General features: G+C 42.7%; 1 protein-coding gene across 2 annotated transcripts; it reads left to right on the forward strand.

Annotated features, from left to right (window-relative positions):
- Window positions 1-276: 276 nt before the first annotated feature.
- On the forward strand, window positions 277-27,813 carry IL12RB2 (interleukin 12 receptor subunit beta 2). Of its 2 annotated transcripts, XM_081867175.1 has the most exons (16): window positions 277-366; window positions 6,465-7,330; window positions 9,393-9,664; window positions 10,561-10,675; window positions 11,166-11,353; window positions 12,664-12,806; window positions 14,907-15,045; window positions 16,559-16,638; window positions 19,368-19,584; window positions 20,544-20,741; window positions 21,621-21,722; window positions 21,812-21,967; window positions 22,819-22,953; window positions 23,513-23,600; window positions 24,865-24,964; window positions 25,306-27,813. In XM_081867175.1, exons 3-16 carry the CDS (start codon window positions 9,400-9,402, stop codon window positions 25,840-25,842), a joined length of 2,463 nt encoding a protein of 820 aa, XP_081723301.1. In that variant the 5' UTR covers window positions 277-366; window positions 6,465-7,330; window positions 9,393-9,399; the 3' UTR covers window positions 25,843-27,813. The 2 variants fall into 2 exon arrangements, with proteins under 2 accessions (XP_081723301.1, XP_081723302.1); XM_081867176.1 differs by lacking the exons at window positions 277-366; window positions 6,465-7,330 and having other exon boundaries at window positions 8,699-9,664.
- The last annotated feature ends 178 nt before the right edge of the window (window positions 27,814-27,991 follow it).

Raw genomic sequence — 27,991 nt, forward strand, 5'->3', positions numbered from 1 at the left:
AGCCACAGTTTTAATTTTTATCCTCATTCACCGTTTTGTAGCCTGAAGCCAATCAAGTCTGACAGAGAAACCTTAATGGGGGGAAATAGCCAGCTGGGGCTGAGTGAGACTCAAGGCACCTTTCGTGCAATCCTTGAAATGTGGCTGTACATGGCACCTTACTGACAAGAAACAGAATTGTCAGGTGGTGAGTGAGGAAGCTAGTATGGGCGGAGAGAGGGAGACTGATGTCTAAGCAGGCAGGAACTTTGACTGCTTCTTTCACACAGACACACACACACAGCCAGGCGTGCTCTAAGCAGCTTCTGTGCGGCCAGCCCATGAGGTGCCGATGGGAAGAGGAACTTACATCTGCAGTGAACTGGGGTGAGTTGCTGCATAAATGCAGATAATAGATATATACAGTGCTTTTTTCTGGGGGGACAACGCAGGGGTACACATACTCCTAAACATTTTGTTAATCTTTGTACTTTTGTCCATCTACTGGATTTATTTTTCCTGATTTGAACTATAAAATGATGATTTTCTTGAGTCAAAATGAGAGTACCCCTAAACATTTTTTAAAAGAAAAGATAGCACTGGATATATAACTGAAAAGGAAGGGGAAGAAGGAGCTCATATTTGCTTGGCACCTGAGGAGAAATCAGGGACATAAGCCTCCTTACTGGGCAAAAGTATAGTGGCTTGCTCCCCCTCATCTTTTTAAAGCAGAAAGAAGCCAAATTGTTTCTTCTGATTCCATAGTAAGATCTATGGTTTTAAAATAGAGAGTCCTGTTTGGTTCACAGAGCTTACTCTTAGGGTCATTGGGTATGGGTTTAGAGCCCTTCTTGAACATAGTGCAGGTAAGGTCCCAGCTGGGCATGGGCAGTGCCCACAGAAATGTTACAGCTCCTGGTGTATCAAAACTTTTGCTAAAGAGAAAAGTTGAGGAGTGGAGAAGGAGTCGGAGGCATGTACATGAGCGGTGAAGATGAGGTAAGCAGCCATATACCAGTGGAGGAAATGCCTTGCCAAAAAGTCAAACAGGTGAACAAGGCATGGAAACGCTCCACTTCATGCCTTGTGTGGAAGCAGCTTTCTTAAAGGAGAACTTGTAGGAGGGAATAGAGGCCCTTTCCAAAAGCTTCCCAAACGCTTTTTAATTTAATTTAATTTTTTAATTAAGCTAGTCTTGAGCCAGTACAATAAACCAATCACACGAAATGGATAAGCCAAGTTAAATCTTGTTGCAGTGGATTCATGTTTCAAAAATCTCTAAATGGGGTGTGTGTATATATATATATATATATATATATATATATATATATATTCACACACCCCAAAAAATAAAGAAATAGATGAAATGCAGAGCCTACAAATAATGCATTGTTTTTAAAATAAAAGGTTTTGTAAACTATCAGGACATTGATGTGATAGATTTGCTGGTGTTTGCCATTTCACAAATGATTTTGGGGGAGATGGGGGTGCTGAGCCCACTAATTTTGTCTTAAATAAATCTAAGTGGTGCAGGCATGGGGCAGAGAGGAGCTCATTATTATAGCATGATCTCTATCCAAAAAGCGTCCAACTAGTCTTCATACAGCTGGGTAACAACTGCAAAATTAATAATAAATCAGTGGAAAAGTCCCTGACAATGATGGGGAAGCTGTTCTAGGCAGGTGCTTCATGGCAAAGGACACAGTTGAAAGAGAAAGGGGCCAAGGAGAGATGAGTTTGCTGTGCAAAGCATGGCTGCAGGAAGAAGCAGGGGATGAGAGATGATCAGCAGAACAAAGTGATGGAGGGATTTCAAAGTGAAGACTAGAACATGAAAGCTGCTATACAAATCAGGGTATCACTTGCGTGTGTTTGTGTGTAAGACGTAGTCAAAGATTGGGGAATGTGGAAAATTACCAAGCAGATTCCATTTTAAGAAATGTGTAGTACTGAAAAGGAATGCCTCAAATTCACTGATCCCTTTACGAAGGATTTAAACATTTGAAAACCCCACAGCTGAATGCACATCTTCTTTGTTCCCAACTCTTCCCCTCTTTATCACAATTTTAAAAATCATTTGTTTTCTCACTTCCTTGTTTAATTCTCCTATTGATGAAATTAGTATAACTGGCACTTGCAAACAATTGTTGTTGCTCCCACAATTTTTCCTTCCATAATAATCCCATTTGTGAAAAGTACTTTTTCTTTATTTTTAGGTTTCTATATTGTTTAGTGGGTGTGAAGAGAGGGAAAGATGTTACAGTCTATGTGTAGATATATTTGAAGATCGAAGGAGCTTCATAAAGCTGCCGCCTTATATTGCCCCACAACTGGTTTCTCACTTTCCCATCCTCACTCCCCTCTAATTTTTACATGAGGAAAGGACCCTGGTCCAGTGGGACAACATCTGCCTTGCATGCAGAAAGTCCAAGGTTCAAGGTTCTGGGGTCTCCAAGTAGGGCTTGGAAAAGTGCTTTCCTGAAACCCTGGACAGCAGCTTCCGGTTGATGTAGGCCAGGCATAGGCAAACTCAACCTTCCAGATGTTTTGGGACTTCAACTTCCACCATCCCTAGCTAACAGGACCATTGGTCAGAGATGATGAGAACTGCAGTCTCGAAACATCTGGAGGGCTGAGTTTGCCTATGCCTGATGTAGGTAGTACTGAACTAAATGGAGCCATGGTCTGACACGCTTTAAGGTAGCTTCCTATGTTCTCATGGCATTGGTGGACTTGGAGACAGTATGGTACCCAGTAGGCTTCTGGGTATATGGTTTCAGGCAAAGAGAACATATGATTCTAAAGACAGAATTCCATGAATTGGTCCCCACTGGAAGAAAATTCCAAAGAGGGTGCATTTGATATTTTGCGACTTAAACCTGTGAGGTATTTCCCCCTGCTTCCCTCAACAAACTGCCTACATTAAAAACAATTATTGTAAAAAGGAATCACACTTCTTTCTTGTAAATGGCCTAGACTGCTCACTCATCCATTTCTGAGCGCTTGACAGAAAAAGAAACCAAAAAGAAAAGCAATTCATCTGGTTTGCTTTGTTACCTGACGTATCAACCTGAACAAGCCAGATAGCCATACACCATCTCCCAAAGAGACTGTGGGAACAAGATTCAGTGAAGAAATTTATATTCCTTCCTGATGGTGAAAGAAAAGGTTCAAAAAGAAGGTCCAAATTTCCTACAAACAGCAATTTTCTACAGTGACTGTGGAGCTGGAAGCAGTCTGTAGTAATCCCACTAAGATGATCATTTTATGCTGTTGTAGACAGCAATGTGTAATAGTGGCAGGACCAGTGATATTTGGTGTGGAGACACAAAGGAGAACACAAGACCATCCTTATCTTCATTTGGGAAATGCTGGAGGATGTGGAAATATAAAATATAGTACATTATTGAAGTACTGCTATTACAGAATACTTTTGTTGGCAAAATATCCTCCATTTCAGTGCTATTTTTCTAGAAAAACAGTTGCCGGAACTCACCACAAACGCTCCCCTGTTCTCTTAGAATGACAGTGGCACCCACTTGAGAGATGCCGGAACTGAGTTCTGGTGCGTTCCTGCTGGGGAAAAAAGCCCTGCCCTGTTTGGTTGCTCCTGCCTCCCTTCCCCCCAAAACAGCTGTACTCAGTGACGGTATTGTCACCCACATGAGATGGCTTAGAAATTCAAAGGTGACATAATTAAACCATTTTTGTTCTTGGCACACAAGCTATTTTCCTTTCTCTCTAGCTGGGTCTTGTAATTCTGAAACGTTAACAGAAATCTGTTAAACCTGTTTGAGCAGATGTGGGGAGGGAGGGACTGACATTGTACACACACAGACACACAAAGTGTGTGTTGTTGACTCTCTTGTCATACCAATTCAAAATCTCTGGTGAAACTATCATGTGCGCAGAATGCCAGCATAACTTGAACACAACCGGTGGTGTATGGTTACATAAAAAAGAACACACTGCAGTGTAGCCAGAAATGTCATTTAAAGCTTTTTCCAGTCACATAAGGGATGTTTCTGACTTACAGATTAGCACTGTGTGAGAAAAGGGGAGAATCCAGAAAAGTAGGTTGTTGTTTCCCCCCCTACATTTGCACAAGTTCCAGAGTAAGGCTTCTGAGAAGCCAATTCTTAATATATTCTTTTCTAAATGGTCACTTTATACTTATATTTTCCTTTCCCACAATTTTTATATTGTAAAACAAAATAGTATGGGGAACCACTGGTTCTCCAGATGTTGCCAAACTACCACTATCATCCCTGGTCACTGGTCATACTGGCTGGGGTTGATGCAAACTGTAGCCCAACAACTTCTGGAGGGCCAAATGTTCCCACCCCTATGTTAAATAGCTCATTGTCTGAAAACATTAATGGTACACATTTAGCTTTAGATCCATGTGGGTTGACTGAATTTTCCTTCTTGTTGATTCAGGCCAATTATACATTCACACTTTCACTGTCAAAAAGAGATCTGTGCAAATGATGATTATAATAAATAAGAAAATCCAATTTGTTACCGTTATCATCATTATTATTTATTAATTTTTTGAACTGCCTTTTAAATGTGACTCATTTACAAATGTACCATAAAAACAGCTTTGAATCATTAAAAAAAAGTACCAGAAATAATAACTAAAGATAGATTTAGAAACAAAATGAACACCTCAAGGCAGAGACATTTTCATCCAGCTATAAAGGCTTTTCGAAACAAAAATGTATTCATTTTTTCCAGAAGGTATAGATAATGAACACCTGTTCTAGTTCAACATTACTAGTTGTTACATTCTTATTGCCAATTATATTACCTATGGCACAAAGCATATGAAAGCAGAAGTAATTTTTGCAGACAAAAACAACTTTTGAGGAACTTTTCCATTTGTGCAGATTTCTGCTGATGATACTCCTCAATTAAGTATACATATGATTCCAATTGGATTCATTTGCACTTGCAATTTCTCTGAAAGATTCAAAGATCAATTCATGTATATTGTACCTTTTCTCGTAATGTGCAATCTAAGTTATTTCAGCACAGCAAACAAAATAGAATGGGACTGCTGCTCTTTAACAGCCCTTCACAGTTCTAACCTGTCTCCACTATTCTTGCTCTTCCACCTCATAAGCCTGCAGAGGCCAACAAAACCCTAATTTTGCCCCTTGGCAGGTAAGGGATGGCAACCATTTCAATGGTTCCACCATACTTGAATATAGACCACAAGTGAGCAAACTACAGCAACTGCATCCAACGCAGCACTGATACTTCCTTGGTGTATGGCTTAGGGGAAAGGTTTCCCACCCAACTAACTGACAGGATCCAGTTGTGTGTGTATCACACTAAAGTCAAAAAGTAATTACTTTTATTTGCTTTTCAGAACAGTGGCTGTAGCTGATCTGCTGTACAAAATGGATCAGTAAATATCATCAGACAGTAACCCCATTAAACCCAGTAGGGTTTATCACATAGGATTAGGGGGTTATCTGTGGTACCCATGGTGAAAATGGAAGCAAGACAGTCTATATCTGAAATATACTCAGAGTCCGGTAATGATTTCATGCTCTTTATTGTAGCTTGTAAAACAGTGATTGAATTGCCCCCCAAACCTCAGGCTTTTATATACATTATTTGCACAATGAGTCCCGTCTGATTGGCTGATTCTGCTTCCCTCCTGGACCCTGATTGGTCTTTTCCTGCAGGCCAATCAGTTGTTGCATTTTAGGATTCTACCAGCCTAACAGGCTGATTAACTTCTTCCTGGAGCCTGATTGGTCTTCTCCTGCAAGCCAATCAGTTGTTGCATTTTAGGATCCTACTTGCCTATTGTTCTAGGATCCAAGGTTAGTACATAACAATATCCTGGATTAGTTAATCCAAAACATCTTCATCTCTGGGTCTGCCCGCCACCAGCAATGTGGTTCTTGATAGAAGGAAGGTTGCCCACCGCCCTGACGCAGGCACCCCCCTTTTTTCAGAGAGGACCTGGCAACTCTAACGCTATGAGCAGCACATTTTGGGGAAAAATCAGCACTAGGATGTTTATCTGAACTGATGCAACCCAAAGGCTGCTATGACCTTTGGAATGATTCTGTTTCTCTGTTTTTGTTTAAGCACTTGTGCTTCCAGAAAAGACAGAGAAGCAGCAGCATTTGCTCATGAACCAGAAAAGAAACCCAAGAAATATTGCTAATGAAAGGCAAAATAAAAAATAAAAAAATTACAAAGAGCTGGGGAATCCCTAAAATTAGGCCCTGCTCCTAGAATGAGCTTCATGTTTTATTGTAACGGTCTGTTATTTATTGTAAAATCCAGATGCTCAACGTTGCACTGAAAAGTCCCAGGAGCTTGGGATGTGGTGGTGGAGAAGCTCTGCCTTCCTGTTCTGAGAAGTAGAAAAGATCCCTCAACCCCATTACCTTTGATGAGTAGCTAAAGGGTTATTCCCCCCCCCCCACACAGAGATTTATTTGTTTGTTTTAAAACAGGGCAAGCAAACCCCAGCAAAAACCCGTGCATCAAGATGTTCTTCACAGCACATGTTCCCTTAAAGGTTTGGCTTTTAGTACACATGGGAATAGGTAAGTATTTATAATCCCAAACAAATGCAGTGGCTTCACTATTTGGGGTTGGGGGGGATCCTTGGCCCAAACACCCTCAGTTGGATTCCTAAACCTGGAAGTGTTCTGTGCCTGGCAGGCGCAAACCTGAGAATCTTCTCATGAAGATGCTCCTACCAAGTAAGACAATTGGCTCCCTTTGGCCCAGTACAGTCTACTCTGACCTATTGCAAGTCCCAAAGGCTTTAGGCAGAGGTCACTCTCATCACCTGCTAACGTGCTTTTAAGTTGGAGGTTTCAGAGGTTAAGCCTAGATCCTCATGAATGCAAATAACATGGCCTGCTATCGTCGTGATGCATAGTACCATCCCCAGTTGGGAGTGATGAGCATAACAACATAAGGAGTGCCTGCTAGATCAGGCCAGTGGCCCAGTTAGTCCACCATCTTGTTTTCCCAGTGGTCAACTAGACACCTATGGAAAGCCCGCAAGCCAGTCCTGAGCCTTCTCGCCTCCTGCAGTTTCCAGACACTGGTATTCAAATGCATACTGTCCCCAACCAACCTTTTATCAGGCTGCCACTAAATCCCAGTCGCAAGACCCTTTGGGGACTACTGTCTTTGCCACAGTGAGTTTCCATCTGTTAAGAAACCTTGCTCATTTGGGGGGACTGCATGTTCTGGGGAAAACTCCTCCTTTTATTTGAACTGTTCTATCAGAAAGCATCACATTTTCCTTTCCTTTTCTCAATCTAGGAGTACATTTTGGGAGCTCAGTTGCTTGCAACAGTAAACAGTTGAGTAGCATTGCGCTCTCTCTCTCTCTCTCTCTCTCTCTCTCTCTCTCTCTCAGACAAATATTCTGTTTATGTATTAGGCTAAAAACATTGTTAAGAACCACCCATCAGAGTTCCTAATTGTATAGCACTCTGCAGAGCCAATACATAGATTTACCTACTAGGAACTGCATATTGACTGTGGGGCCTATTGCTGCAGCAATTGTAATTGCAGATAAAAGGACAGGCTGAATTATCTCTAAAGAACCTGCATTGATATTGACACAGGAACTACTTAAGCCTTAAGGGATATGGTTATTTCATTTTCTGTAATTGTTTCCAGCCATTTTCAGTTGTGTGCGAGAGTGCAGGAATCTGTCCTATGGCCATATATACTTTACAGTTCATCAGAAGTCCTGCTACAATAAGATGGCTCATTTGTTGCTTTTGATCGCAAGTAGGGGCTTATCCAAACTTCTGTTTGTCCCACAGCTAGGGTTGCCATATTTTGAAGAAGAAAAAAAGAGGACACATTTGCCAGAAACTGGGGCAGGGGGGAGGGGATGCAGGACCAGGGCCACGCCATGGTGGGGTGCGCATGGGAATGACATTGGTGGGCACCAGAGAGTGACACAGGAAAATTTGGTGCAAAAGGAAACTCCCCGGACATTTTGGCAAATTCAAAAGATCTACCCGAACAGAAATTTAACTCTGAAAAAGAGGACTTGTCCTGGAAAAGGAGGATGTATGGCAACCCTACACAACTTTCCCACAGGAAAACCCACTCTTTACCGCTGAATCAAAGCAAATGTCAATCAGGGTTTCCATGCGTTGACATTTGCTCCGATTCAGTGCTAAAGAACAGGTTTTCCTGGGTGAAGGGGCAATGCAAACAGAAAACTGCTCAGACCCCCTACCTAGAAAGCACAGGGCAAGCCGAAAAATTAATGGACAAGCCCTAAATTAATTAATTAGGATCAAATCACTGGAAAATATAACTGTTCAAGCAAAAATGAGCACCAACTGTATTATTTCTGTATATACACTGAAAGAATTCACTTGCTCCCTACGTTGTAATTATATAATATCAGGCCTGCCAGGCACATACTGTACCATATTTTTCGGTCTATAAGACACCCCCATGTATAAGGACCCCCCCCCATTTTGGGGGACTCAATTTTTAGAAAAGGAGGGGAGATGGCCCAAAGTTGTTGAGCGTCTCCCCCCACCCCCTCACGCAGCAGCTGCGTGCAGGAAACACTCCCTAGAGATCGTTTCCCACGCACAGCAGCATTGGAGGAAATTGTGCTCCCGCCAACCGGCTGGCTGGCAGGCACACTGCTTCCCCCCCCCCCATACCACTATCCGTGTATTGGACGACCCCCGTTTTTTGACATAATTTTTGAGTCAAAAAACCTTGACTAATACACAGAAAAATACAGTAGTTGTAGAAGGGATCATTTCCCCTTTCTTCACAAGAAGCAAGGCTCAGTCCCCCTCCAAACCCCATGGAATCTGGCTGCCCTGAGTGACACAGGAATTCATTGCAAGGGAAACAGATACCTGTAGGTGGGGGTTTTCTGTTCGTCTGCCTGAATCTAAACAATGATGGAAGCAAGAGCAGCAGGCATGCTGGTAGCACAGGGTTTGGGGTGTGCGATTAGTTATGTAAAAGGCTAGACAAGAAGACCTGGAAATCCCAGACCTGTGTCTTGAAAGCACGGAACAAGTGTGGGCGATGGGGGTCCCCTGTGACGGGGATGAAATCGATCCCACCATTCTGCAGCTGATCAGTCATTTGAGAGAGGGAGTTTTCTTCCCAATCACAGCATGGTGGACTGGCAGGTTTAAACCTTAATTCTAAAGTTTAGCAGTATATGGTGACAAAAATATCCTTTCATGGGGGGGGGGGGTAACAGCCATCAGCATCAGGATGGTTGCTCCAGACACCCTGATTTAGAACACATTTCTCTTACCATATAAAGGCAATATGTGAAGCAATTTTCCATTGCGGTATTCAAAGTTGATTAAGTTCCCAATAAATTATTGCAGCACATGTCATGTTTGTTTCCTGCATTATAGGGGAGGCATGAATGCTAGTGACACAGTCGTGTCAAATGGATCAACTGTGATTCTGTCCTGCTGGCTAAACAACAGTGGATCATCTAGCAATTTGCAGAACAAGCATACAATAACTATTTTACACAACCACTCAGCAATAAGCAGCAGCTCTGGCTTTTTGGTCAGTGCTCACATTTCACTGCACACATTTGGGAGGCAGACGTTCAAATGCCATCGGAGTTCTCGGCAGGAAAGGAAAGTGATCGTATGTGGAGTTTACGTCGATGTTGGAAGTAAGGAGGTGCTTTTGTCTGTAAATGTTTTGCCGGCGTTCACAGACAATGTGTGTGTGTGCAAACAAAAAATATATAATATAAGATTGCAGCAGGGATGGCAAAATCAAGAGGCTCTGGTGCCTTTCACTCAATAACTTTCATTTATTGAGGAATGGAATGTTGTGTCATAGAAACATGAGGTATTATTCTTCCCATATACTTTTTTTTTTAACTGAGTGGGGCTTTTCACAGAGACATCCCTGGCCTGCGCCCAGCAGCACAATCCGGCTAGAAGTCAAGCATTTATAAATCCCATTCTCAATCAAAGAGATTTAAGCCAGTGATTTACTTTCCCATTGAAATCAATGGGACATAGCTTGGGGTGGTCATTCCATATTTTCAGACCTGTGTAAAGGGGGAGGGGAATCTTATTTTTTGAGCTATTTTATTCTTTAGTGATATTATATTGTGCACCAAACTCTTAGCATAAAAAGGGCATCAGACTCAGGGCATTCCTTGCCCCCACTTTCTTTTTCTTTTTGCAATAGATTTACTGTTGCGCAGGCATTTTTTTTGGTGCAGGGAGAGTGTGTTTTACAAGCACTTTTGCACCAGGCAATATCTGATCATCGCTAGATTTCCATCCCATACACACCCCTCTATGCTTCTATACCATTCATTCATTGATGGACTCTGAAGTATGCTTTAGAACTTTGGGTCAGCAGCACAATCCTATTTTGCACTTAACACTTTCTCCTAATAAAAATAATGAAATAAGCAAATATGAACTCTTTACAAACATGTAATCTACAGGCCTATTTAATTAAGAATAAATGGATAAATACAAGTCCTAGATGCCAAAGGAAGGATTCATATTAACAGACATTAAGCCACTTATGTTGTCTCCTTTTAAGTTCCTCCAGCCCAGCCCAAAAATATACTCTGCATTCAGCATGGAAAGGATGGAAGTACTATTTGCACTTGGGATAAAGGACACTATACCTACCTTGATACTAACTATACATTACAGTAAGTCTCACTTGTGTCTCAGTTTTTACTGTATTCCTATTCACTTGCACCTGCCTGTTGTCTGAGTTCTTGCTACCTTGACCTCCTAAAGCCCCACCACCTGCAGCATATTGCACTTGTGCTGGAAACATGTCTCCTTGTGAAACCATCTGGGTTAGTCCTTCACAAATGGACTTGTATGTATTGTTTTGTACTGTTTCCTTCTAGGATTTTCTTGCTACTTTCTGAACTATGGTACTTTGTGGGTTGCTAATTGTGTCATCTGCTATGGCCCCAACTCCTGGACCTAAGCAGCTCTGGGTTCAGATCATGTAATGTGCTTAACAGAAGTGTCAATTGACTGTATATAATATGGTACTGAGCAGTATTCCATTAACTGTCACACAATGTTTTATGGGTGTGAAATTATTATAATCTCAGCAACAAAGCAACATTCTTTGAGGGTAGAAAAGGGATGACCTTTTCATCCAGGTTTATCTTTCTATTGCAGGCTAACAAATGGAACCACCAATGAATCAACAGTATGGAAAGATGAAAGGAATAAAAATAGCTCATATGGCTCAGTAGAGCTCAGAATGAAGTTGAATTTTCAGTCCACCTATACAGTTGTCATCAATGCCACCAATGGACTGGAAAAGGTTTCTTCCCAACCAATTCAGTTCAGATTAATTGACATAGGTAAATGTCAGGAATTTTCCTCAATTTAAATCATATTATTTGGCTGGCACTCCAAAGGATTTCTAGAGAGTATTTGTTTGGGTGCAATTTCCTTTCACCCACCAAAAAGCCAATGAAACAAAAGAAGCTGTGCCACAATTCACTTGGTCAGTGGCAGAGGTGCCAACTTGAATAAAATATTGGGGGCGGGGCAGATAAGCCCCACCCACATAATCAATTACAAGACATAGCACACACACACTATTTGAATGACAATGCCCATCAACTTTGGGGTGGCCTAGCCCCCTCAAATATTTTAGGGAGGGCGCGAAAGGACCTTGCCCCCTAGGAGTTGGCTCCTATGGTCAGTGGTGATTGTTTGCTTTCTTGTCTAAACAGCAGGCTCCCACTCTATCACAGTATATCAGAAATAGGGGGGTTGTGTGCAGCTTCTGTGGTATAGGACACAATTGTTCAGAAATGAAAGTAAATGCTGTATACAGAGAATGACGTGTTAAACTTGGGCTACAGTTGAGTAGTTAACTTGTGAGAACGGCAGTACTATTAATCAGCACTGACTCACACACGAAACACTGAATCGCCTTTTTATTTTTTTAAAAAAGCCTTGATTGCAGAGTTCCCATATGAGTGAGTCATGTGAAGAGGGAGAACTTCACGTAGAGGCCATATTGCTTAGCATGTTTTTGAAAAAGCACATGGTGGCAAAGTCCTTTGCAGTGGAACCTGCCTGCTTCCATTAAAATCTGACGCCCATAAAGAGAAAAAGAGGTGCTGTTTATCTTTTAGATTTGTTAGCCACCTGTACTCCTAATTGTCCCAAGTAGAGAGATAGTTAGAATAATAGGTTATCTAGAACAGTGATATATAGCAGTGGAAATAAAGAACAGTTGAAGGTGAAAATGCAGAGGGGCTAATGCATGCCAGCACATATCGGCATTTTACCAGTCAGTCATTTGTATTTGACTGGGGCATCTGTTATTTATTTTTATGAGGGTGTGGTGGGAAGGAGCTGGACTCTGTCCTCTTCTTTAAATGAACATGGTCAAGGCTCCCCATGTAATACAGCTGACCAGGCTGCTCCTAGTGCAGCAACAGGAATGGACTCATAAAATAGCTTACGTTGCTGGACGCAATATGTTTTCACGAGCAGTTCCTAGTCCAATAGAGGGGTCCGCAGCTCATTCCTCAAAAAATAAGGATCACTAGTATAAGCTTTCTGTGTATAGCCACTGGCAATTTCAAGAGTACTAACTTCTGTGTTTTCATTCATTTCATTTCCTTCAAATGTATTTTTGGTCACCATAAATCAGTGAAGCCGCACGCACCCGTGAACCTCTCAGTGGCATTTGATGGTTTTGATGCAAGAAATTGCAGCATTTCGTGGCAAGATCAACAAGACGCACAACACTTTAGATTAAGATACCAACCAATGAACAGCAACTCTTGGACCACGGTAATGTTTTCTAAATGTATTCTTGTATTACTAAATGGCAAAACAGCTTGGTTGTTTACAAATTTACAGTAATGTAAATTCCTCTTTCCATACACAACCTAAGCAACCCATACTGAAGGGATTAAGAGCATGTTATACAGAATTAAGTTTTTGATATTTATCTCAGAATTACTAGACTTGGAATATCTCCCAGGACAACCTGCTCATAGATGATCCTGTGTATACATACTTGTTTGAACACTACAAGGATGAAAAAGAAGCAGCATAGAAAAATTTGGTTGGTGTGTACACAACACACACACTTCAAATTCTGCAGTCATCCTAGTTTCAGATCAGGAACAGGCAACTTTGCATAGACTCACAACCCAGTTACCAACTTAGCTCATACTTCTAAATGGATTTCTACTGATAGAAGCAAGGAACCTAGAAGTTCCTGGGCGCTAGGCTCCTCTATACATTTCTTCGCCATTTTATAGGCCTACAGATAATATGTAAATCTTGCACTCATAGAGTTCATCATAGTAAAAGCAGTACTGCATTTAGAGAAGGGCTTTGGGCTGATGTCCAGGGCCCCTGTCAGCAGAAGGAAGAGGAGGGCCCCTAAACACAGAAGGGCTGTCCTAAAACACTCTTAAGGAAATGAAGCGAAGTCCATTACCATCTAAAGCAGGGGTGGCTAACCTTGTTTGGACTCCCAACTCCCATCAGCCCAAGCTAGCATGACCAACAGCCAGGGACAACGGAAGCTATGTGTCTGAAGTGCCACATTCTAACCACCCCAATGCAAATAGATGCCCCCACCAGGATCATAAGGTCTAAAATTACCTAAATGCACCACCACCAAGCATAAGGTAAAAAATAATGTGATTCTCCAGGTGACAGTGAAAGAAATGACCTCACAACCTGCCGTTCCATTCAACTTTAATGGGTTAATGAGGTGCTAATGGCGCCAACACTGTTAATTACTCCTCAGTTACACACATCTCTGAAGAGACAGGATGAGAGCTTGTGGTAAAGGAAATGCACCATTTGTTCCATTCAGCAATGAGTAGTATACAGTACTGTGATCCTGTATTGACCTAGCAAAGTGTTTCCCAAACTTAGGGTCTCTAGCTGTTTTTGGACTACAGTGGTGCCTCGCAAGACGAAATTAATTCGTTCCGCAGTTTTTTCGTCTAGCGAGTTTTTCGTCTTGTGAAGCACGGTTTCCCATAGGAATGCATTGAAAATCAATTAATGAGTTCCTATGGAGACCGCTTGCCAGGCTGGCGGTGCGGAGAAGGGCTTTTCTCCCCACCGCAAGCCTTCAGGACAGGTACGGGAACAGAGGGGAAGGCGCGCAGCGCTTCTCCTCTGTTCCCGGGGCTTGCGGTGGGAGGAGGGTTTTTCCTCCCCACCGCCAACATTCAGAACAGCATTCTGAAAGTTGGCGGTGGGAAGGAAAACCCTCCCCCCACCGCAAGTCTTCAGGACAGCCATCCGAAGGCTGGCGCAGGGAGAAGGTCTCTCCGCCCCCCGCCAGCCTTCGGAGCAGCCATCCCAAAGCTGGCGCGGGGCGAAGGTCTCTCCGCCCCACTGCCAGCCTTCGGAGCAGCCATCCCAAGGCTGGTGGCGGGAGGAGGTCTCTCCGCCCCACCGCCAGCCTTCGGAGCAGCCATCCCAAAGCTGGTGGCGGGAGGAGGTCTCTCCGCCCCACCGCCAGCCTTCGGAGCAGCCATCCCAAAGCTGGCACGGGGAGAAGGTCTCTCCGCCCCACCGCCAGCCTTCGGAGGAGGTCCGAGGACAGTGGGGAAGACGCACTGCGCTTCCCCGCTGTCCCGGAGATTTCCCTATGGGCTTTCGTCTTGCGAAGGAAGCCCATAGGGAAATTCGTTTTGCGAAGCGCCTCCAAAACGGAAAACCCTTTCGTCTAGCGGGTTTTTCGTCTTACGAGGCGTTCGTCTTGCGGGGCACCACTGTACAACTCCCATCATCCCTAGCTAGCAGGACCAGTGGTCAGGGATGATGGGACAGCTAGAGACCCACGTCTGGGAAACAGTGTCCCAGCACTTGGTTTAGAAAACAGTTTTGATGCTCACTGTATTTTCCTTTTCATTCAAGCTTGAAAATATAAACAGCAGAAGATATTATCTACATGACCTGAAGCCAGATACAGCATATGAATTCCAGGTTTCCTGCAGGTTCCTGCCCAACAAAGGATTATGGAGTGACTGGAGTATGTTGTTTCAAACAGAAGCAGGTGATACAATTTTGAAATGCCTAGCATTTATTTTTGTACCTATGTAGAAATCAGATAACACATTCCTGCTTGCAGCCAAACTATCATCTCATAGGAATTCAGTGAGGAATAGAAATAATATTCATATGGCCTGGAGACCCAAGCAACAAAACAAGACATAAGAAAGAGATATTTTTCTCTGTTCAGTGAAACAGATGCACAAGACTAGATCAGAAGAATCAAGGGTCTATAGTGAAAAGCTCTCATAGCAGTCATCACAAATCAGCAACAAGGTATACATGCAGAATACCCACTAACACAGCAAGGATGCAGAACCAATGTTGTGTGGCCTGCACAACAGAACTTCCCCGCCTTGTCCTCTCCCTGCAGGCTCCAATATCTGCCCTGGAGGGTCCTCCAAGCCTCTAGAGCAGATTTTGAGGGTATACGGGAGGCTGCAGGAGGGAAGTAAGAGGAGAAGGTTCCACTGCAGGAGTAAGTCTGACGCATGAGCACGACAGCCTTTGGCCAGTCTGAAAGGTATTCAGATTCTTAACATGCAAGACCTGCTTCATAATTATAAAAAACATTGTCCACTTTCCTTCAAACTGGACCATCACACAGAACCATGCCACAAAGTCTTCATTTCCTCTGTGACTTAGAAAACTTTCAGCAACGATTTGTAGCTATGGCAATTTGTAGCTTATGGTCTTTGATGTCTTTGTGGGTTTCTGTCAAGCACAGAAAGACGTTACTATAAATTGTCACCCTTGCATCACTGACCACTAGTGACATAATCAGTTCCTGTCACTGACAGATGCGGCAAGAGGTGTGAACGTCTCCCTCTCACCCCTTTGTGGCAACTGACATTTTATCGTAGTACCTGCAAACCTTTTAAAAGGGCTTGGAATAAATGGAGGATAAGGGTATCAATAGCTACAAGCCATGATAGCTATTGCTGCCTTTGGAATCAGAGACAGCATGCATTTGTGTGACAATTCAACAGTGAGAGAGGGCTGTTGCCCTCATCTCGGTTTAGGGGCTTCCCAGAAAGATCTGGTTGGTTTCTGTGGTAAACAATGCCATAGGTCAGCATGGAGAACTAGCCAAAAAATTGCTCTGGTTGTAGAGGAAGTAATAATACAGTTACCCAAGAAAACAGAGTAAAGATGGCTAAATAAGGGGAGGAAGCAACAACACATGATGATTATGCCATTCAGGCACATCACCTTTCCACTATTTCCCCCCCTGCTTGCTCCAACAGTGACCCAACCACCATGACATATTTTGGATGAAAATATTAGCTCCAATCTCATTTGGCTAAGTCATGGTTATGTGAAGTGCAGGGGGGCTTTTATAGTTGCTTGCCAGGCAACTACACCAACCTACCTCATTCTTCAGTGGGGACCCGCCACTATATAAAACAACTATTCCTTCTCATTTGTTTTCTATGTGCTGTCCAATACTTTGCAAAAACCACACCCAAATCAACTATGCAATGTGTTATAAAGTTCTTCTTTCTCCTTTCATCCAGTACCACTTCAGTCAACTGATGTCTGGTATTTAATGGAAGATGTGTCTTCTGAAACGCAGAATATTACACTTTTTTGGAAGGTAAGAATATCTACGCACATACGCCATTTAGAGGGTGTTGCTGTATGTGTATATAAACCAAAAGCATAATAGTTCCTTACCCTAATTTAGGGGTGGGAAATCTGTGGCTGCCCAGGTTTTGTTGGGACTACAACTGCCAAGCTGGCTGGAGTTGATGGGATTTGGGTAAGCGACCCCATTACTGCATTAGAAAAGCAACTCCTCTTCAAAGAGCAAAAGTACATAGCAGAGTTCCCAATTTCTTTGGATCAGCTGACATTCCATAGAATAGTGAGCTGCCAAAGGGTGGTGTAATAGTTGGCCTGTTAGAACTTGGCTGGAGAGACCTGGGATTGCATCCCTGATCAACCATATGGCATGACTGCAATCCTATGAATAGCTTGCCCATTGAATTCAGTGGTGCTTTTGGTGGCCTAGGTGTAACTTGTAAAACACATCAGGTTGAATTCAAGGAAGTTGTACCCAGAAGAGACCCATTAAAATTGATGGGCCTAAGTTAGTCATTTCCATTAATTTCAACAGGTCCACTTTGAGTTTGACTAACATGGCATACAACCCAAAAAAACTTTTCCTAGTGGAAATGCAACCTTTGGCTTTTAATTGCAAATGCACAGAAGAAAGAAGTACATAGAAGTACAAAATGCAGAGAAGTACAAAGAAGTGCTACCATTTAAACCACTAACATGTAGTAAGAGAATGAGGAAAATAACCAAGGGCTCAGGACTGATTTCCTTTGATGAGGTTCCAACTCTAGGTGCCTCCAGATGAGGCGTGTTTAAATACTTAGCATTCATCCTTACTTACTGTCACAAAGTTTACATGTTAGTTAGACTAGGTCTGATCTCCATGAAACACTCATTCTGATTTCTTTAGAAAGTGTTACACATCATCTTGTTGATAATTCATTCATCCCACATTTTCAATGCATTTCCCTGTCACTTTCCAAACTGCAAGAAGTCTTTTCGCGTATGTGGTTTTGCACAAGGGTAACAGAGCACCTGAATCCACTTTAAATGTGCAAACTTAAAGTTCTGGAACATGCTTAAATCCCCACCTCAAAATACAGGCACCCTTCCTCTAAGCCAATCTCTCCACAAAGCAAACTTAGAAACCATGCACATGCCAGACCAGTGAAGGTACATCAGTTGCTCTGGCAGGTAACACCATTCCTGCCCTGAGAAAAGGCCATAAGCAAAGTTTCTCTCCCCACATACCCACTTCCTGTTCCATTATACCACTGCCTTCCCCTCATTCCCCTCTGCTACTCACTTCTTAGTACAGCTTTGCTCAAACAAGCAGTTTCTTACCTGTTTTTGTTATTCACACTGAAACGAGATTCTCATTCATACTGGCTGCTTCTTAGAAGAGAGGAAAGCCATGCTGCAGTTTCACCTGTGCTTTCTTCAGCTTGCGGTATTCTTGGTTCCACCCATTTGTCACCTTTGCCTCTGTTTGAGAGTTAAGAATCCTTAATGAGGCACACCCTACAATACTTCAATGAAATGCACTAGTAGACTATGTCGTCTTTCCCTCACATTCCCTCTGAGTTCAATAATACTAGCATCAACACACACACACACACACACACACACACACACACACACGGCTTCCCCAAATAATCCTGGAATTCTAAGTAGTTTAACAATCAATCCCTCTTCCCATGGAACTCTGGGAATTGTCGCTCTCTGAGGGGAGTTGGGGTCTCCTAACATCTCTCACTACTCTTCACAAACACCAGCTCCTTGGGTTCTTTAAGGGAAGCCATGATGGTTTCAAGTGGCCTGAAACTGCTTTAAATGTGAAGGGACATGGAGCCTCAATATAAGGGGAATTACGGTAATAAGGAGAGTTTGTATTTCATGTGCCCAAGTCTGCTCTTAAATGAAAGAAGCCTGTGCCAACCTAGTGAAGTATGCTCTTGACTAATGTTTTTTTGTCAAGAGCACTTTGAGAGGGTTTTTTTTGGGGGGGGGGTATACTTGCTACAATTGGACCAGCCATGGGCCCACTTCACCTTCCATGCAATGCATTGTGGGAGGTGAAGCTTCTTACTCACACACACTCAGCCGCTTCCCTCAAGCCAGCTTCTCATCAAATTGTAGTACAGTAATATAAACAATGAAGGGAGTCTGAGTCTCCCCATCTGTCAAATTGGAACAACATCAGAGGGCTTTGGTGAGGGCAGTCTGAAAGAAACCTGCATCTTAAAATGCTGCACCGATACTGAGGGACAGCAGCTTGCTTCAATACGGGAAGCTAAGTACCACATCCGCACTCACCCAAAAATACTAACAAGGATTATTTGAACAAGCCTCCTTCTCTCAGCCTGGCTTCCCTTGGAAGTTTCTTAGACTGACACTTGTGTGTTAGAAAATGCATTAGAAATTACTTTTAAAATATAACAAATGGTAACCTCTCAGGAGCTTGTCATTTCTACCCCACCTTTTCTTAAGGCAGCTTACATGACTCCCCTCCGCTCCCATTTTATCCTCACAATCCCCCTGCAAGGAAGGCCAGTTATGCTTAGAGGGGGTATATATGGCTGGCCCAAGTTTATCCAGAGAGCTTCATGGCTGAGGGGGGGAAAGGAGAGGGAATTTGAACCTGAGTCTCTAATGGCCAACTGAATGAACGCTGGCTTCAAACTGCTGCTAAAACTTGTTTCGTGTGTGGGCGTTGGTGAAACATGCAAAGAAACACATACGCTATTTTATTTTATTTTTTAATAGATGAGTGTATTAGAAGTGAGAAGGAAAAGTCTTGAGTATAGAGTGACGTTTTCAGCCTTAAACCAGATGCGTCAAAGAGACACGGGAACAAATTCTACAGTGCAGACCACATTCTCACAAATCATTCCTAAGACAGACTATAGCATTACAATTTGTTCTCACAACTCACGGGGAATATCCCAACCCATTTATATCACTACTAAACTAGGAATTACAGGTAAGACCCTTTCCTCCGATTCATTTGATTTCAGTATGATTCTGTCTATTACCAAGCTGCACTGGAATGTTTTATACATGGCAAACCATCATTTTAAGTTTATTAGATTTTTTGACTCCAGACTCCAGTTGTAAGTAATAGGTCAGCATTGTCCTGAGGGAGGTATACACACAACTTTGTTTAGTTTTGTATTTAGTATTCGATCACAGGTACCCCTCCCATAATTTCCTAGTGGAAAGAGAAAACCCTTAACTGGCAAGGACTGTGGCATTAACTATGGTAACTATTATGTTCCTATATAGTGCCTAGCAATTTTAGGTGCTTTATAAATACTGACACAGAAAACAAACGGAGCACTTTCTATTCTTTTCTCTCTTTTTTGGTTGGGGAAATCTCTCCTTGTTCACTCCCTGCGGTGACGCTATGCCTGCTAGTAAACGCCACAGGGACCCAGAGGATGTAGCTCTCTCACCGGTTTCCAAACAATCTAAAATAGAGGACTTTTTAAACAAATCTGCTTTTACAGTTTCAACAAAAAACCGGTTTTCTCCTCTTGAAGATGATTGTGAGTGTGGGGAGAGTACTCAAGGTGAGAGCGTGGAACTGGATCCAGCAGTTCCACGCTCTCACCAGTTATAAATACTGTATTATTGTTGTTACTGTATTTGTTATCAATGCTACACAAATGACTTAGAATTACACTTGGGTCCAGGCTAAGCAAGCTCTGATTTAGTCCCACTTGAAATCGATGGGACAAGTTAGCCATGATCAACAGAACTAAAGCATGATTATTATAGTCTAGACTTAATCCATATTGCTTAGTTCCAGTTCTTATTCCATCTCAAGTTACTTTTACTCTTGGATAATTTTGATTTCTGATGTTGTACTCCTGTGTTCAGCTAAGGATTTAATATTTTTCCTGGTCTCTCTCTCCCTCCCCCCCAAAAACTTTTCAAAAGATCTGCCACCCCCAAACCATCTTTCTGCTGTATCACTGGGGAATGGAAGAATCTCTGTTGCATGGGAAGCCCCTATTGCACCTTTCCCTTTTATTAATGGATATGTTCTACAATGGACAGAGCTCCATCACAGCAGTCACTTGAGAACTCCCATAACCTGGCTCAAAATCCCCATCTCCAATCTCACAGCAACAACAGGTAAGTTGCACAGGAGGAGAGTAGTGGGCATCCCTGTGGGCTTTATTAGGGGGAAGGCTGGCTCTGTGCACCTGGCAAAGGATGGTCAATTACTGTTTTTTGGATAGCACTTCACCCCCACACACATTAGGTTGCAGCTTTGCACTGCACAATAGTTCGTTCTGCCTTCCAATTTTTCCAGATGGCATGAGATTATCTCTTTTGAGCTGCAGCTCTCATCATAGTCACTGGAGGCAAAAGAGGAATTTGTGTCCTGTCAGTCTCAATGAGCTGAGCTCGTCTAATAAAAGCAAGCTGCTCAACACCTTATTACTACCAAACTCAATGCTAGCTTTCGGTTCCCTCCATGTCCTTTTTATTATTATTGCACATTCAGGATGATTTGTGCTAATGATGCTCTCAGGGTGGGCATACATGATCCCACATTCAGTACTGTTTGCAACTGGAAAAGTTTTGGGGTTTGGAAAAGCTTCCTTTCCAGTCAGTGCATAGCCCACTGCATCCACCTGAAATCCCATAACTTTTTATATCACAAAAGTTGTGGTTTATTTTTCTTTCGCTTTTGAAGTTCTGTAGCCCCTCCAGACAGCAATAATGTGATAGCATTGGGGAAGTCTCATAGGACTGGCAAAACAGAATAAATCCACCACTAAAGCATTATTATTATTTTCCTTTGTTCCCTGTTTATTTGGGTGGGTCCATTTGACTCACAGGAATAGCAGCTTTGTAAATGCAGTGCTCTAAAAACCATGTTTTATACCTATGTCCAATCTATGACTAAATATCAGGTGTTGTCCAGCCCATGCTTTCCCAAACTAGGCTTGGACTCGGTCTCACAATAGACAGATTTGCATCAAATACCATTATTGTCCTTTCTAGAGAGCCTAAAGCCTAACACCTGTTATCAAATCAGTGTGTTTGCCCTCTACCAGAACAGAGCAGGAAGAGCCGCTTCCACAACAGAAGATGTATCAGCAAAAGGTAAGGGCAAAGGCACTCCAGACCTAAACATACCTTTGAGACCCAACATAGTCAATTCAGATTTCTCAAGATGATTTCATGTTTTGCAGCCCCATTAAAAGGACCTCAAATTAACACAACAGTAAAAGAAAGAAGCATTTTGGTCTCCTGGCAGGAAATTCCGGACGATCATCGATTGGGCTGCATTGTTCACTTCAAGTTATACTTGCAAAAGCAATTTGTCATGGTGCCCCCTAAAGTCTACGGTAGGTATCTGTTAAAAATTAGGGCTTGGCAGAAATGGTTGGCAGCAGATGGAGAAGCTCAGAAGTGCTTGTTGAAGTTGTAGACTACTGCAAATGCTTGGTGAAAGATGGGTGTGGATGGGAGAAAGTACTGGAGGTGGCAAATCTGTGGCCATACGGATGCTGTTGAAACTTCCAACTCCCATTGGCTCTAGCCATCATGGTCAAAGGTGATAGGTGTGGGGACTTGCAACATCTGGAGCTGTCCCTCTATGGAAAAAAATGGGAGCAAAGTTTCTCAACAGAGGGGAGGGGTGCCCTGGCTCCCGTCCCACAACATGACAACAGATGCACAAATCACTTTGATACATTGTTGTCATTCTTTGTTTTAGCTTAGATTTTGTTAATTAATGCTGGGCATTTTACTGTGAAATCACCGTGAAAGCAAATTTTGGCCGAATTGATATTGGGAGACATCCAGTGATGGTGCCTGCTTGCGTAAGGGGACTTCGTTTCTTTTCCCTTGATGCACCCTCAAAACACGCTCTGGAGAAGATCCCAATCCTCTGGAGCAGATTTCAGGGATGTGCAAGGAGGAGCTGCAGAGGGGACGGGAGGAAGGACAATCTCTGCTGCACAAGCGGGAGCCACACTGGGTTTCACTTCAGAAACAAATTAACTGCTGAGACCCTAGGCAGAAATGGTTGGCAGCAGATGGAGAAGCTCAGAAGTGCTTGTTGAAGTTGTAGACTACTGCAAATGCTTGGTGAAAGATGGGTGTGGATGGGAGAAAGTACTTGTGACTTGATACTAGCTGATACTCATATTTCCCTCATTCTCTTCCTTTTCAACCCTCTCCCCACTCCCAACAGATATACCTAGCACAGCCCCACAGCCGTTCTCTGTAAGAAGTGTAGAGCCTGGTGCTGCATATGTTTTATGGATGACAGCTTCCACAAAAGCTGGAGAGAGCCCTGAAGGAAACAAACAAGAGGTTTACATAAAAGGTCATAATTGGGGGGGGGGGTAAATGTTTTGGCTCCATAGTAGTACACTGAAGGCACTTCCAACTTTGCACACCACAGGATGAGCTACTGGCATTCAAGACAGTTTTGGGGGAAGAGTTTGGTCACCGGTGTGGGTGGATGTATCAGCTTGGCTCAGATGTAGTTCTGCCTATCAAGCATCATTAGGAATGCAAAAGCTGGCCTATACTGAATCAAGCCATTTGTCTAGCTCAGTATTGTCTGTAATGACAATGGCTCTCCAGGGTTTCAGGCAAGGGTCTCTCCCAGCCTTATCTGAAGACTGAATCATCTGCATGCAAATAATTTGTTCTGCCACAAAGTTGTGCCATTTCCTCAACATAGTGAACAGCATCATACATCTGAAATAATACTAGTTCTGCATAAGAATTGCAAGAATTGCTGAACGCATCAGAGAAGCGCATCTCAGATTTTTAGCAATAGGTTAGAGAATGTTTTAAAGCTCCCTTCCCATTAGAAGAAGTTGGCATAATTATGATAAAGAAGTCTTTCTAAAGTAACAGATATCTTGCACTTACAGATGCACCCAGCTGGGGTTCTGCTCTAACAATCTGCATTATTGTGGGTCTTTCCATCTGTCTCTGCTTTGTGCCATCCATTAGGCAAATGTAAGTGAATGCTTTCTTTCTAAACATTTAACAGCATGCAAATGGTATACTGAAGAACAGTAGTGTAATGATAAAAAAATGCATACAGTGTTCAGGTTACATGGTCAGGCCCTATGCTCATTAAACCCAAACTCCAAATCTCCTGTTGGCTTCTCAATAGGTTTTAAACGGAAAACTCCAAAGAGAATAAAAAACGTTGTGACTTTTACAAGTTAACAACAAATCTGATTTTGACAATTTCAGTACTTCAGTGCATCTCTGAGGAACACTCTGGAAATCTATGCAACAGGAGAGTGTTAATGAGCCAATAGTGGCTCATAGGCGGCTTATGTCAGGAGATTTAAAAGAGGATACACAGCTTCATGATGTGACCCTCCCCCAGCCAAGAGTACTAGGAGGTAGAAGGTCCAACCAAAGGAGCTCCATGGATACAGCAGTTTCTTGGAATAGGAAGAAACAGCACAGAGAATGGCTTGAGTGTGAAGGAAAGTAAGAAAAAAGGAGAAATAAAAGTGAGCGGCCACAATGTGGTTAAGGAAGCAGAATTAGTGGCAGGGGTGGTGTATGTTGCACATATAGATAAGGGGGACATTTTGGTGTGAGTTTCTTGGGTTTAGGAGCATCAGTAGTCCTAAGATAAAGGACCATAAAGGTAAAGGGACCCCTGACCATTAGGTCCAGTCGTGGCAGACTCTGGGGTTGTGGCACTCATCTCGCTTTATTGACCGAGGGAGCCGGCATACAGCTTCCGGGTCATGTGGCCAGCATGACTAGGCCGCTTCTGGCGAACCAGAGGAGCACATGGAAACACCGTTTACCTTCCCACTGGAGAGGTACCTATTTATCTACTTGCACTTTGAGGTGCTTTCGAACTGCTAGGTTGGCAGAAGCTGGGACCGAGCAACGGGCACTCACCCTGTCGTGGGGATTCGAATCGCCGACCTTCTGATCGGCAAGTCCTAGGCTCTGTGGTTTAACCCACAGCACCACCCGTGTCCCATAAGATAAAGGACCATAGCTGAATGCTAACCATAATTACTACAATTTTTAACTTGAATATGATTATCATAAAACAGAGACATAGAGGCCGAGCCATTTAACTTCATTTGGCCCTGCAGAGACCCCATCAACATAAGGAAAACAGCATCATGTATAAAATCCCAGCATATTGTGCTAGAAACATGTCTCCTTGCATAACTATCTGGATTAGTAGTTCACAAATAGATTTGCAAGTACTGTATTGTTTTGTACTGTTTCCTTCTAGGCTTTCCTCACTACTTTCTGTTCTGCTTTGTGGGTGGCATGGAAAAGCTGTTCCAGATCCAGCCAACTCTTCATGTACTAAAGAGTTTGCATCTGTAGAGGTAAGCTTGCCTGTCACTGGTGTCACCTGTAGGAATCTCTTTGCTGATGTGCTAGTTTCTGCAAAGAGCCAAATAGCTGCCTTAAATAGCTGGCCAGCAGAGAAACAACTGCAGAAGATGCAAATAATTTTGCTACTGCCATTTGCCAGCAGGGAAAAAGAAAGGAAATTTTGTTCCTGGTAACTTTCTCTCACACAAATTTCATAGCTTGCTAAATGCTGTAGCAAGTTCCCGGCCACTGTGCAGAATCACTGGCTTTTATGGAAAAGCAGTTTGCTTTTAGGGAAAGGTAGAAAATACTTGTGCGTTAACTGAAATTTCTCCCCTATCTCCTCAAAAAGGGTGAACACAGCTTCTATTCTACACAGTTCCTAAAGAACCAGAACAGCATTGAAGAGCCTGAAACTCTACAAATAGAGGAGGTCCTCATGAAGTGGCAACAGATGCCATCTGTGGATGTGTCCCTCTTCAAACCCACAGAGGAAGGAGGAGGGAGCCACAACTGGCCAACTGCTGTCAGCTTCCAGGAAGAGGATTCAATTGTGAAAAACTTGGACTATGACCCTTTGATCACCAGCAGGACAGATGATGCCAGCCAGCACCAGCTGCTGCCTTTGTACAGAAAGGTTGGACCCGAAGAACCAAGTCAAGGGCAGGGATTTTCAGTGTACCTTGCCAGTCCACATGGCAATGTAACAGTGGACTACTTACCGACTATTTCACCTGCCATTATGGACACTGGTGAAGACAACGGCGAATCTGAACTAAACCCATTATTTATTTTCCAAAGAACCTCTTTTCTACCACAGACATGCCCCTTTGGTGGAAAGCTTACTCTAGACGCTATACAAATGGACTGTGATTCTTTCACAGAGTAAGGCCTCATTCATGTAACATCTTATCCAGGAATGCTTTAAACTTAATGGGAGTAGACAGGATATAGCACAACAGGCCTTCCTTAATCCCCTCACCACCTTCATGTGAAACCTAGCATGAGGAAGTTCATGAGGACAAAGTCCCTTATTTAGGTTTCAGCATAAATATGAGGTAGTAATTGCTGCACCAGCTCAGTCACACAAGAAATGAAAGTTAAAAAGTTGCCATATCTAGAATAAAGTGAGAATGTATATCAAAAGTGGTTTCAGAGAACTGTGGGTTGTAGCCAAGTTAGCCCATTTAGGAAAGGAATTCTGCCTATGCAGCCAGACTTCTCCCCGTGTGCCCCCATCTGCTCCCAAGGGTTGAGGGAACCCCTAGAACAGATGTGGGGACATGTGGAGAGGAAATCCTGTTGTGCAGGTCAAAGTCCTTGTTCTAACAGGATGTCTTCATTGGATACAATCCTGAATGTGTATGAAGCTCCCAGTTAAAAAACCAAACAGGCTGCAACGCAGAGGAGTGTGAGGGAGATGTTTGATCCCAGTGGGACTTTCTGGCTGTTGGCTCTTCTCAAAGAGAAGCCCCCTTCTCTTCTACTCCATTGCATAGCAAGCATCCATTGTCCACAGTCCATGAACAATGTGGATGTTATGCGTTGCCCTTGCCTCTCAAGCCTAAAGAGGTAATATTTTGAGACTGGAAAATCTGAAGTCCAGCACAGGCATTCAGGTCCACCATTTTACAGTTCATTGTCTGAGGATGTATCTAAATCAACATCATGATATTGTGTAATAATTTCCCTACACAGCCTAGATTATTGGGTTTAGATGCAGGAAAAATAAGGCCCCAATTCCTAAAAGAGTTGTGGTAAGAATAACACACTACCAGGATAGGATACTAAAGTGACAAAAGACACAAATATTAACAGATATCCACTGAATATCCCCAGAAAAGCATCACTTTATAGCCAATTATTATGGTAGTAGCATAATACCTCTACCACCATAATACTTGCCTCTCATCTTCTACAGGTTATTAAGACTGCCATCATCTCTTCCTCATCTCACACATGGCAAGGTAGCTCTAGACACTAAAGTGTAGTGATTATTTGCAGTTTCCATTGTAGCAATAATAAAAATGTACCCAAAACAATGTTTTCTGTGTAATAAACCCTATTTTCCCCAACAGTAGCAGAAGTAACAAAGAAACAGGGAGAATGAATCAGCACTGCCAGAAATAAATGAATGAACCAATGCAGATTCAGAGTTCATTGTGTTAATTAAAAAGTAGAGAAGAGCTAAAAACATAGTTTAATTTTCAAATCCTATGCATGCATTTTCAAGTGATTCCCCATACATTTTCAATGTAGGAAACCTGAAACACAACCCCATTCTTTCCAATAGACACCAGCATTGCCTAGCTTATAAGATCTTCCACAGTAAAATGTGTTTACTAAAACAATCTTACCTTTACAGCATGCTCTCTCTCAATTTTCTGCCTTCTTTAACATTTGCTATTCCTAATTTGCAATTTCTAAATGCTTGTATGAAATGCCATATGGCTAAGATCTCAATGGAACAACTCAGTCTGTGATAGTGGAGCAGAAACCTTCATTTTTCTTGCAGACATGAAATGAGTTCTGCAGCTATTTAATCATAGGCACCTGGCAACTTTTGCACAACTTCAGCTGACTCCTGTTGACAGAGTATCACTGCTACTAATTCCTTGAAAGAAAATTCCAATTATTGGGTGTCCTCAGGTAAGGCAGGTGAGGCTCTTATAGTAGTAATGAGTAGTAACTTATGGCAGGTTTGACCTGTTATGGCTGGAAAATTCTGAGATTTCTACTTTGCCTTGTTATAAAAATTGTCATTTTAACAAAGCAGCCATTCCAGGTTGCCTGCAATGCCTAAACAATATATTTTATTAAAAGAACAAGAACAAGGTTTGGCTTGAAGCTCCACCAGATGTCAGTTTATTGTGCTATTGATGCCTACTCCCAAGATATACCTTGGTCACTGTGTTTCTCTAGAGCAGGGCTAGCCAACCTCTCCAGAGGTTTCAGATGAAAACTCACCATCCCTGACCCATTGGCCACGCTGCTTTGGGCTGATGGGAGTTTTAAACCACATTACATAAGGATAATAG

This window comes from Podarcis erhardii (assembly GCF_964252035.2).
Source record: "Podarcis erhardii genome assembly, chromosome: 6".
NCBI classification, from domain to species: Eukaryota; Metazoa; Chordata; class Lepidosauria; order Squamata; family Lacertidae; genus Podarcis; species Podarcis erhardii.